Source organism: Fringilla coelebs, assembly GCF_963513975.1.
Source record: "Fringilla coelebs genome assembly, chromosome: 1".
In the NCBI taxonomy this organism is placed as follows: domain Eukaryota; kingdom Metazoa; phylum Chordata; class Aves; order Passeriformes; family Fringillidae; genus Fringilla; species Fringilla coelebs.
In genome coordinates, this window is record NC_140028.1 from 112,039,845 (window position 1) to 112,052,779 (window position 12,935).

Consider the following 12,935-nt stretch of genomic DNA (forward strand, 5'->3'; position numbering starts at 1 on the left):
GGAACACTTTGTTTTTATGCAAAACGGAAAACAACACTGCCTGTAAAGAGGGCAGGAAACACTACCCAGCCCTGTTCCTTGCCTTCCGTGGCACTGCTTCAAGGCCCCATCTTGGAGCAGTTTATCCACTTGGGTTAAAGATCTGAGGGTGTTTTATTAATCACAGCCAAATACTGTTTTTTTTCAGTTTTTACTCCTGATGAGACTGGTATGTACCAGGGGCTCTGTCAAAGCATTCAGCTGCTTTTTCAAGAGTAAATCTATCAAGATATTTAATTAACATCTTTTCTCTTTTATATGAAATTACTTCTGCAAGTCAAAATATTTCTTCTGGGATTACCAACGGCACTGTCTGCCTCATTGCTCCCACCAGTAATGATTAAGAGGTACAGAACCTATGCAGTATTACTGAGTTCTAGACACTTGCAGCTTCAGTTCCTTAGCAACTGCTGACCTGAACCTGGCTCACATGTCTTTTGTTGTGTTTGGTTTTATTGTTTTGGTGTTTTTTGGGTTTTTTTACTGTTTTGTGGCAATTATGCTTCAAAATTTGACATAGTAGAATAACAAAAGGAAAAAGGGTGGCTGGAGCTAAGGAAATAAACTAGTCTGGGAAGTGTGTGATGAAGAGGGAAGATGCTGATAGTCTTTGCTGGTAGAAGCTCTGTGCAGGCCTCCCAAAGAAGCAGGAGTTAGTTTAGCTGTTTGATTCCAGGATCCGGCTGTAAACAGACCTGGCCTGCAGATTCCTGAGGAACCAAGGAAGGTGAGACAGTGCCAGTTCTTCTTTGTAATGTTGCCTTTTCTAAGTGGATGCCTCAATGACTCCCAGCCTTTTATTTCATTTTAACTGCAGAATATTGGCAGAATCCTTGAAGTCATGTTAGATTTAGGAAAAAAATAAAGCTCAGGTAAGTAGTAGGCAACTTTAGGCCCAGGTTGGCTGGGATCCCTTCAGTTGGCTTATTTTTATTTCACATGCCTTAGATTCACTTGTTTCTGCTGTTAAAGAGAGCACTAAGGGTGAAGACAGTCTGTCCAAATGTAAAGGTACCTGAAGAGGGGAGGGCAATTTTGTATTTCCTTTTTTAAAACAAGGCTGAGTTACTGCCAAGCCACAGACTGACTGGCAGCCTCTGTCCTGCTGCCTTTCAGGTGATCTTCCAAATGTTAGATCCCTTATTTCTCACCCCTGGCCAGGATGCAGATTGGCTTGGAAGCAGCACGACACTAGGAATCGTGCATCACATCATCAATCAGCCCTTCTGCTGGTGGGTGAGCAGCTGTAGCAGCTTGGGGAGCTCCAGATGCTGGAAGGAGTTGCTGCAATGTGTGGTTGGGAAGGCAGGCTGCTCTTCCCTGGAAATATGACAGCCTCCTTCATTTCATCACAGCAGAGGCCCTGGATTTGGCTTAGTTTAAGCTGGAGGGAGTTGAGAAGATGCTGTATCTTCACTACAGCAGCTTGGTGAAGAAGTCAGGAGATTTGCAATATGGAATTCCAGTGTCTTAATTTATGATTAGGACTACTAGCAACATGTTACCAAATTAATCACAACAAAACTGACACAACAGCTTTAACACAAAACTTGAATTAACTTTATTTTCCCCTACAGTTGACAACTGGTCTGCATTGAGCTTTAAAGCAACAAAATAAAATGAAATCTCCAAACGACAGGGGCCAGAAATCCAGATTTAATTACCTTTGTGAAAATGTTGCAGCTGTAGTATTGGTCTGTATAAACCACTGAAGTCAAAAATGAGTTCATAAATCAAAAAAATATTCTACACCTTGAGAAAGAAGTCAGCAGTAACATTCTCACAGAACACTGTAAATTTACATTTTCTTCATGAAAGGTACATACTATTCTGCATTTTACATCAAGTTATTGATGCAAGATTTGTTTCTATAAAAAGTTACAACCTGTGGCAGGAAAACAAACTGCAAAAAAACCGTTTCATTTTAATTAAAGAAAAATTTCAAGTCTGTATAAAGTTTCCTTATATCTGGAAAGTGAACACGTTCAGTCTCCATTTATATTTTAGTGCATTTAATCTGACAGTTTTCACCACTTAAAAAAACCCAAACCGAACCAGTATAAAAGACAGACAAAGCAAATAGCACTAGAGCAGGAATTTCTTCAATTGATTTAAGCACTCCAAATAAAATGCAGAGAAACAGATTTCCAGAAAAACTTCCACCCTCGCCAGAAAGGCAGTGAGGGCTGAAGAGGTTTGCAAATCTTCTACCTCTGATAGCCACAGAAAAGGGGTTTGTATACCTGTCAACCTTCTTTTCCCCAGTAACCAGGCTGTACTTGTTTTACCAATGTAAACATTCACCTAAAATAGTTTAATTTCTGTTCTGAAGCACCAGCAGCTCCATGGTGCTCAGTTGTATGTTGTTATAGCATTCATTACTGTCGTTTCAGATCTTTCAGGAGGTTACAAATTTAGCCCTTGTATCTACAGTGTGCAAGATTTGCCTTGTCTACCTTGTGAAATGACAGTGTAAGGCAGCAATACTGCAATCCCGTGTTGAACAAAAGCAGCTTGTCCAATTAATCTGTCCTGTCACCTCTTGTGAAAACTGCAGCTTTGCTTCTTACACTCCAGCTCAAAACCAGCCTGCAGCAAGAGTAAAAGGACATTGAAAGAAACCATTGAAAAATAATCATGGGAGTAACTCGTTTTGAAAGTTGAATTTGAGAGAGCTCTGCCATCTCTTTCTTGTTGAAAAAGAGTCATTTTCAGATGTCACCATTCCAGTTTTCATACTGCTGCTATTCAGCTGAACAGTGTTCTCCAGAAAAGATTGACAAGTAATGCATGTGCCAAGGACCAAATTACAGGGTTCTTTGGTAAAGTCAGTCCAAATTTTCAAGAGATTTGAAGGATAATATGTACCAATAAAAAAAATGCTGCTAGACTTGGATAGCAGCTCTGTCTTGCTTCACATTACAAATCTAAAACAGCTGTTCTCAATAAGCCAATATTTTTAATCAGACATTGCCTGAAAATTTTGTACAATAATCTGGACCAATGATGGTTCTGTACCCTCATGTTGCTGTGAAACATGATTTGAGCTAAAGGCAAAGACTGGTTATCTCAAGGACAACTGCTTCGTATTAGCAATCAGAACAGTGTGTTTAAACTGTCTTCCTGTTGGGTCTCTTGCCTTTCTTTAAAATTAGTTTATTCTTAATGTAGCCACGCTTCCTTTTGGAGGTCTAAAAAGAAAAACAGAACAACAGGTATTAGTTAATGATTTAGTCTTGACCACAGTTTAATAATGTGCATTCAATGCCTGAGCTTTAGATTGATTTTAAAGAGCTTAAGTGCTAAACTCTCAACTAGGCATTATCCAGTTATTATTTTTAATGTTGGGATTGTTAATTCCTGCCTAGCAGTTGCTTTTGCACAAGATAGGCTTTTGTAACCCTGTCTACTAGATCCATAGAATTCTTTTCAAAGCATGTGCTGAGGCAGAATTAATTATTAACCAACATGATAAACCTCTAATATGACCAAAGAGCAAAACTGATATGGATATGTGTCTTAGTTTTGTTTGGAAATAACTTCTTGCCTCTTTTGCACTATTTTATTTTCTTAAAAGTTAGGTAGAAGTATTTGCTCAGAGCAGCATTTTTTAAAAGATAAAAGCCTGAATAATCCCATTTTAGTCTTCTAAACTCTGGTCTGTAGGTTGCTTAGTTAGCACTTCCTGCACATTATCAGCCTGTTTTAGATTTTTTTTTTTAGGTAGTAATGGGGGGGACCCATTTATGTTGGTCATAGGCAAAATTAACTTCAAATTTGTGTACGTAGTTTGTGGCAGGTGCAACTGTACATTCAACACACCTGCCAGGAGGCACCTCCCACCCTTGCTACCCTTTGCTGTGCTTACCAGCAGGGTCTATTATTATTATTTCAAAAAAACTGCATTTAATCAACATGACACCAACACCATGATTATAATAAAGTGAGATAGATACAAACCAATACATTCAGACACATAGTGAATCTTTGAGGTTCAGCAATGTCATTCCTAACATGACAGGAGATGGACTGAATTTCCAGTAAAGGAAGCAACTGCTGAAAAACTGTGGCTACTAAGGAGCCCTCGGACTGTATTTAAGAAATCCTAGTTTGGACACCTGCCCCATGCTCTCCCTGAGGGGAAGTACAGCCTGTTTGTACTGCAGCCTTCAGAAACTGCATCAACTTCTAGACAGAAAACTTACACATCCAAGGCTCAAGTGGGGTCAGTGCATTTATCTATAAATACAGCCTTGCTTGTCATTTAAAATCAAAAGTTACAATGTTAAGTGTATGACAGGCACAATAAAGCTATTCATTTCAAGATATGTCTAGCTGCAGTGGCAACTCCCAAATGCCTTATTTTATATACTTCCCATCAAATCACAGAGATAAGCATCTTTACATTTAACATTCTCTACTTGCAGAGAACATTCTTTACTTGTGTTTCCATGACAGAGTTTGAGTCTACTGCCTATACTAGTTTGTTAGATAGGGTTCTGGAGCTCCTTTTGCAACATCTATTTGAATATATAGAAAACAGATGTTGTGAAGGAGAGGGCTGCTAACAGTCTCCCCAACTCCCCTGGGAACAGACCTTTCTTAATAGGCTGAAGGAGGGCAGCACAACAAACACTTTAAAACCATGAAGATGACTTCAATCAGTAAGCAGACAGACACTAAAGTTCCATCAACAAAAGTTTCATATTTAATTTATTTCATACAAAATTGCCATTTGTAAACTTCTAGGCATCACTACTTTCAAACAAAGTCAGAAAGCAACTTCCACATTTACTTAGTGAGCCATAGTTACTGAAACATGAATTGATGTACTTTAGAGATTATACTTCCAGTTACATGAAGACTTAAGAGTTGTAACAGCCAGTGACACACTCTATGTCAGTCAGCATTCTGCCTAAAAAAAATCTAGCCTTGTGTCTTCACATGCTTTTAAGTTAAGCAGACAGTAAATGAACAATTATTACCAGCAGGCAGGTCTGATATTGGACACTAACATGAACAGTATCCATAACATTCTGGCTAGTGGAAATATATAATTCACCAGCTATGTGATTCACTGTTAAAAATGAACTCCTGAACCCTTTCAGTTACTTCACTGGGAACCCACCTTCTTTGACAAATACTTCTGTTTCGGTACAATGTTGGTTACTCTAGGTTTATGATCCAGTGTCTCTCTGTTGTCTAGTTGTTTGACCTTGTATATTCTAACAAGCCAGTGCTCTGAGGTAAAGGCTTCCTCCAGATGTTTAAATTTAATGTCTTTGTTGCCTATCTCCGCGTTGCGTGTACGGTCGAATCCTGGGGGTGTCCGAAAATCCAGCTATAAAAATTAAAGTTGCATGTTAGTTTGAGACAAAACCCAGAACACCAATCACTGCAAACTGTGAAACTTCATTCTGAAAGGCAGTGCTTTCAGCTGGCCCGAGTCAAGGGGCAACACTTCTCTTGCATTGGTTACTCTACTACACAGAAAATTCTTAGAGATCCTAAGGGACAAATTCATTCTCACTCCTACAGCTGTCACAGGAGACAGTACTTTATGTCTCAGCAAAACTACCCTGTCTGCATTCAGAGATGAAACAACTCAAAGAACAGTCTGAGGTGCAGCAGCCTGCGGTGTTTTTCCAGCAGAGCTGCCGCCTTTGTGCTCTTGCCTATACTGCAATTATTTGCACTTCCACGGTTTTCTGTATAATCCAGAAGCAGTTCACAATTATCAGTTAAATTTGGCCCCACTGTGTTACAAGTAAATCCACTGAAAAAAGCGTTCTTGTGCCAATACATCAGAAGGAAGTGCCCCTGGTGGGGGCAACAAGGGAAGAAAAGGAAAGGAAAAAACCAAACAGATTTAGCTCCATCCATGTGTTTGGTGCTCCCAAAGGAGAGTGACAACTGCTGCCCTTACTACACACTGTAGTGTTGTTTTATACACTGATGTGACATGGATGGAAATCATGTCGTTTCTGACACACATTAAACAGTCAATAGTTCACCTGCATGTTGCTGTTACAACAAACAAATCTAAAGCTCTCCACAATGTCACAGTTGATGCTTTAGTGAGCACATAGCACAGTGCAACCAAGATACTCATCTGGGGCAATGTGAAGGACACCAAAAAATGAAGTACAAGTGTGGGTTAACAGCAGAAATGCTTTTTGCTAAAGGTTATAAACAGCAGACCATGACTGGATGTGTTTTAATTTGTAAAGCTCACTCTTACTGCAGATTCTGCTACTACAAGCAATGCTTAATTTAAAAGATAGAAAATACATCAAAATAATATTTGTTTTCTCACATTTCAGTTAAGATTCAGAAGAAGTTGTAGCACTAACCTGCATCTCTCCAAATCTGTAATAGGACATTTTATACATGAGGCAGTTCAGCAAAGTTGGAGAGCCTGCCTTGTCTACCCGGAATTCTCCCTGAGGGGTAAAGTAATCACTTTCCTTTAAAGAGAAAAAAAGATACAAAGAGTCAATGCAAACTAAAATCTTAAGGGAATTTCTCATTCCTTTCCCCACAGAAAGACACCTCAGAACCTCAACTGGCTATTACAGTTTAAAAGCTGATTTAAGGTAACCTTAAAATGAAAGAAATTGTGCTCATTAAAGGCGAAATAGTTGCTAACCATATGCTTGTAAGCCAGATCCCAATGGATCAGTTTTCCTAAATCTGTACTTTGTCCTGTTAGAAGTGTTGTCATGTCACTGTAAGTGGTTCTGGAAAAGTTACCTCAAACTGTAAAATTCAGTTGGGCATCGGTTCTTCAGAAAGGCGACAAACACCGTATTGTTAATACACGAGATCTGCAGGGTCACTATAAACCTCTTACACTCTCCATGTTTAAACAAACAATTTCTGCCATTTTCATCTCAAGTACAAGATGAAAGTACGCACATGGGCTACTCCCTTAAGCCTGAGCTCAATATCTAGGAGTTTTTGTTAGGCTTAAGAAAATATTACTACAGACTTCTGCAATCTCAGAGGTGTTTGAACAGCTTAAACTCTACATAAGTCAATATTAACACTTTCACTTGTCTCCTACTATTACAGAGTTTGAAGAAATTTGTAATGCTGTTTAAACAGTCTAAATGCTCCTACTTTTTTCAAGCATGTGATGATGCACAGAGAGACATACAGACAAGAATTACAGAAAAAAATCCTTCTTTTAGTATCATATAAAAATGTAAAAAGCTTTTGAGGCTACTGAACTTTCCAAATCAAAAACATTGAAAGAAACTGGGCTACAGGCCACTGCACTTCTACTATTCTAGAAAAACAACCCCAGCACATGTTTCAAATAAAATGACAATTAAGTAGTAGAGATTTCCCTCCACTGTAGTGACCACTCCCAGACAAGTGATAACATAAATAAAAGGGTTTTTAAAAAAAACCAGAAAGTAGAGGTTCCACTTACCCGTATATCTTTGGGATGTTCCCCCTCTGCTATTCTCACCATCCACAAAAACTTATTAATATCATCACCAGAGTAGCCAATCACACCACCAAAAATAATCAAAACATAATCCACATCCAGGCTTCTCATGATCTCATACGCTGCAGACTCATTTGATGACATTGCCTTTCCCACCTGTATCATTGCAAAAATATATCTTAAATTTCTGCATAGCTGCCTATGGAACAGCTCCACAGATCAATACAGCCAGACCAAAGCCCAGGAATCCTGTGCCATGTGCTCTAGGATGGCCCTGCTTGAGCAGAGAGGTTGGACCAGTGGCCCACTGCGTTCCCTTCCAGCCTGTGGTTCTGTGATTCTCTAATGCCTACTTGTCAATCAAAGCCAACATTTTCATTCTAGATAAAGAAAACCCACTGTGAATATTTAGAACTGCAAAAGCCCAACCTAAACTGAAATATTTTCTCCTCTATAATAGGAGTGCTGCCTGTTGAAAGGAGTGTTTTGGGTATGAAATGTAGCAACAAGGGTTTTCCTTTTGTGGCACCTACATATTCTTGAAGTCATAGCTGTCTTAACAAAAGCTTAAGTGTCGCAGAAAATACCTAATTACAAATTATTTTCAAAGCTTTAGACACGGCTCAAAGTGTACAAATTATTTGAAATGTGTTTTTTTTTCTTGAGCTCTGTCCTTCATTAATGAAGCAGCCATTGTGCATTGCACTAAGTAGCAAACAGGCACCCTCAGCACTGAATTCAAGGTAAATCTACACAGAGAAAATGTCAGAATAAAACTTTCTAGAGCTGTATCCAGCACCTCTTGTATCCTGGTCACTTCCCACACTTGAAAGAATTTGGTCAGTAACTGGCATGCAGTTCAGCAGTTTTGTTTGCTCTTGAAGCTCTTGTACTTGAAGCATAGCAAGGTATTGCTGTAGTCTAAGGGAGTAACTACAATATACATAATATTGCATCTGGCTTGGTAACATTCAGCTAAGAATGTAATTAGAGAGTACTAAGCTAGGCAGCAAGCTGTCAAAAGACCAAGAACCTCATCTTCTTGGCCATTATCCTAATTAATGTGAGGTTATTTGCCAGATTTCCATCTCTGTGCAGGAGAAAATCATCTGGACACATCTCCAGGGCATGCCTCGTTTACAGCACAAGTGCAGTTATTGGCCACAACACACATTTATTGCTTGGGTCCCCCTTTATGGAGTCTTCATTGCAAAATGGAACTTGAAATGCAGTAGTCCTACTCGAGAGAATTCTTTACTGAAAGCCATTATTGCCAGTTGCTGCAATGTGTGTGGTTACTGTGCTTAGGCAACACAGATGACTTCCACCGTCTCTATTCACATGATGCACTTTGTCCTGCAAGAAACTGAGTCTGGATGCAGTATCTGCAGTTCTACCTCTTGTAGCAGAGCGAGGCACACAGGTATCAGAGCTGAGTGTCCATTAAAACACACCAATGCCGTCAGGTCAACAACCAAATTAGAAATGGCTCAGAGTACATGGCAATGCATGTTGACTGACGTTAGACTGATATTAACACCATCAGTATGATTTCTTAAGCTTGCTTCTAGCTGAATGTGAGTTTCCTGCCCTGTAAAAAGTGTGGATGTGTGATCTCTCTTTCCCCAACACACATTTTTTTGGGACTCTGCTCAAAGCCCTGCTTCATTAATTTGTTGACTTTGTACACTGCTTTTTGGCAGATCTGGTCCACAGCTGTACTCACTACTGACCCCAAGACGGGAAGAATACAAGAAACTATCCTAATTATCCTAATTTCTTGAGGCCTTCCCCCATTCTACCCTTGTAGCAAAACATTCTGGGAAGAAATGTGATTGATGAGTAGTCATTGCACAGCACAAGTTGCCCAAGGTGGTGCCCTGTAACCACAGGCAACACTAACACCCTGCCTTAAGCACATGTACAAAGGTTAAACTTACTCCTCAGAAGGGAAAGAAATTAAAGGTGCAGTCATTTTGTCTATCTACAAATTTGAGAAGACAGAATTGCATTAAGTCTGCTACACTTCCACAGCTAGTCATAAATAATCACTTCCTGTGATTTCCCAGATGTCTGAAAATTTGTCAAATCCTGTGGTCAGTTTTCACATGCCATTCAGAAATGGCAGTGACATGGCTGAAATGCAAGGATTCTTACTTTGACAGGCCACTAATGTAGTGGTACCAGCTGTTACAGCATTAATCCTAAGGGGAATAGTTACCTTAGGTATTGTCTATCCTCCCCCAAAGAAAAGAAGAGAAACTGAAGTGGAAGTGAAGTTTTGGAAGCTCCAAGTAAACAAAACGAAAACTCTGAAGCAAAATCGATCCCTATACTTGAGTTTTAACAAATGAAAGAAGTATGTCCCTTCCACATTTGTGTTTCTCACTCTATGCAATTTCTCCTTAATATCAATCACCCTAAGAGACATCTGCAATTTCATATTGGACTGCAGTGTAAACATTTTGATGTTTCTGCTCCATAGAAAACTGCCACCCTTACCAAGGCGATGTGGCTGTTGTTCCAAGTGTTGTTATCCACCAGGGTTGTCCTGTTGGCCATTCCTGCTATCTGATACCCATAGTCCCACCACGACATCACTCTGGCGTGCTCGTCCGTGTTCTGTCTGAGCCAGTAATAGGCTTCTCTGAAGTCATCCAGGATATTCCGAGTGCTGCAAAACAGTTCATTTTATTTGCATCTGTACAAATACTACCAACAAATTAACTGCACCATGGTAAGTCTGGGTTCACTAATAAGGGTTTTCTTATGAGTTCAGCTCCCTTTGAGGGATTTTGTCACCAGCAGTCATAAGTTTGAATTCTCTGACAGCTGAATGTCCAGAAGCTGAACTGTTTTGAAGACACGACTGCTTCTGAAGACATGACTAAATACATTTCCAGTCAAATATATATTCTTTAACAAGCTTTCCCAGTTCACTCCAAGGCTTTTTTTTAACCATGATTTTTATTGTCTTTGGGTAGGATTATTTTTATATATTTCATTAAATCTTTCAGAAAACGTTGTATCTTTTTGAAAATTAAGAGTATGAATAATTTTTTATTCAGGTCACAATTCCTTTATATAATAAGGAGTGATTTAAAGAAGGCAAAGCAAATTGCTAATGCAATGGCAGAAAAAAAGGCTTTAATCTCTTCAGACTGTAAACCTTACTTACCCATCATGGTTATAGGAGGCGAGAACCACGCTGGGGCTGGAGTATGCATTGCTGGTTACCCAGGTACAGTGAACAGCAAACATCATCAACAACATCAGCATCAGCATAGTCACAATGTTTTTGATATTGGGACCCAGCCCTTCTTCTGTTTTTTCCTGCTCAGACACATGTTTCCTCACTTTGCCTGCCTAAACACACACAAATGTATCTGTTATGGCAAATTCTATCATCCTTGACATTGGAACCCAAATTTTCTAACTCTTGCTTCCTCCCCTCACCTTATCATACAGGTTGCCAGGGTTCCTTTTGTCATCCTCATCACTGCTGTCTTCTATTGGTGGATTTTCCCTCTTCATATCATCACCCAAATAACGCTCAAAGACATTGGAGAAAGCAATTGCTGACAGCATACAGACCACTGGAGTCAAAGTGAGCATCAGGCGGACCATCACTCCAGCAAAGTAAACAGCGCTGATTGCATACAGCGCAACTGCAAGGAAACACATCTAATGGTGACACGTGGAAATAACACTCACTCTGGCTGCACACGTACATGCTCTCCATAAAACTACTTCTGCAAGTGGGTTGAGCATCTGTGTGTATAAAGGCTTGAGTGTGCATCTTGCATTTCATTGCTTTTTAATGTACAGACATATGGCTGAACTATCTCTTTGAAGCCTCAAACCCTTCCTGAGATTCATCTCAACGACTGTTAACAATAACGCAACCCAATTTTCAAAATTCATTAGTAATGTGTCAGAAGATACATTATTAGTGAAATTTAATATTATACACCAACAATACTACTGGAATAATAGGTAACTTCATTTGATTAAAAAATCAAACAGCTCTAGACCAAACAAGTTATTAGAACTGAAAAAGCAAAAGGAAGTGTTATAATTTTCATGTAAATATTAAATTTTGATTTAAGTTAGAGGTATCTGTGGACAAATTGGGGGCTTGTCTACATTATAATTCTATACAGATGAATAACATGGTATTGTGAGGCCTATTCTGAAGTAAGTATTCCTGAGCAGTATTACCTCCACTTTGTCTTCCACAAAATATAAATCAAGATTTTCAGACTACTACAAAACACTAAGAACACATTTATTAGAAATAATAAAAAAAACCCAAAAACCCAAACAATCCTGTATAGACTGATTGGGAATCTCCAATAGTGGTTTCCTTGTGGTAGACTCATCTGCTACAGTTTAACAATATCCTCTTGTGAAAGATTTGCCACAGAGATCAAGGGACACTGATTTATCAGATTACATCATGTAAATATTTTCTACATTGTGATGAGCCAGTATGGCTCTCCATCCTCACTCATAGGTCTCTTTATGCTTTGTAAAATGGAAGGTGCAGCCTTCAGTAGGAGGCTGAAAGCAAGCTGACAAACATTCATTGTATTTTCATACTGCCCACACACACCTTAGCTTGCCTAAGAGGCAGCTATATTAGCCTGGAGCCTCGTGTCGCTGTAAAAGTCCAAAACCTGAGTGATCTTCACTCCTCCATCTCGGTTACAACTGCTTACAAGCCTTATTCAAAATCAGAAGCTGGCTTTCACAATACAGTTTTGCACCCCCCAAAACAAAAAAGTTGTCACTGACATAGGGAGACCCCACACTTCTGTTTTGGCTTGTGCCTTATCTAGCACTTGTTCCAAAGCAAGAGATTCTGTTCACTAAAATAGCAGAAAACCTGGAAAGCAAAGGCATTTTGAATAATTTGTGATGGGATGAGTGCCAGACATCCAAAGTAGGGACCCTGCCTTTGCACAGAGCTGTTCTGGCTAACCCGTACTGTGGAACCAGACCGTGCAATTCCAGCTGCAGAACTGAACACAACAAATGACTGCATCCCACCTCCTGGGACTATACTCCATCACCATTTCAGCAACTTCTGCACTTTTATAAACTGTTTTAAAGACTGCTGGGTGCGGGCAACTCTTAATAATCACCTTTAAACACATCACTTTTAAACCATATTTTAGAACAAGCCACATATCAGCTTTGAGCAAACAAAACCAAAGTAAAATGAAGTTGAAGGCAAACTTTTTCAAAATAGTTTAAAAATATTTTCTCTTACCAAAGACTCTTTCATCATTGATGTTTTTGATACAGAACCACAGCCCTGCTGGGAAAGTACACACGAGAATATGCAGATCAAAAAAGAAGGAAACCCATGTTGTAGGCTGATGCTCAGACACAGAGGCAATGATCGGGATGTGAATTTTCGCATACCTTTTTTAAA

The 12,935-nt window shown here is 39.3% G+C and overlaps 1 protein-coding gene across 1 annotated transcript in view; it reads right to left on the reverse strand.

Moving 5' to 3' along the window:
- Positions 1-1,612: 1,612 nt before the first annotated feature.
- Positions 1,613-12,935, reverse strand: part of STT3B (STT3 oligosaccharyltransferase complex catalytic subunit B) — a 50,953-nt gene continuing 39,630 nt past the window's right edge. The window contains exons 9-16 of the mRNA XM_084218449.1: positions 12,771-12,925; positions 10,952-11,163; positions 10,674-10,861; positions 9,998-10,169; positions 7,478-7,651; positions 6,393-6,506; positions 5,168-5,380; positions 1,613-3,230 (exon numbers count right to left, since the gene is read on the reverse strand). Of these exons, the coding sequence (XP_084074575.1) occupies positions 3,150-3,230; positions 5,168-5,380; positions 6,393-6,506; positions 7,478-7,651; positions 9,998-10,169; positions 10,674-10,861; positions 10,952-11,163; positions 12,771-12,925 (1,309 nt within the window). The 3' untranslated portion in view covers positions 1,613-3,149. The remainder of the gene's footprint in view (positions 3,231-5,167; positions 5,381-6,392; positions 6,507-7,477; positions 7,652-9,997; positions 10,170-10,673; positions 10,862-10,951; positions 11,164-12,770; positions 12,926-12,935) is intronic.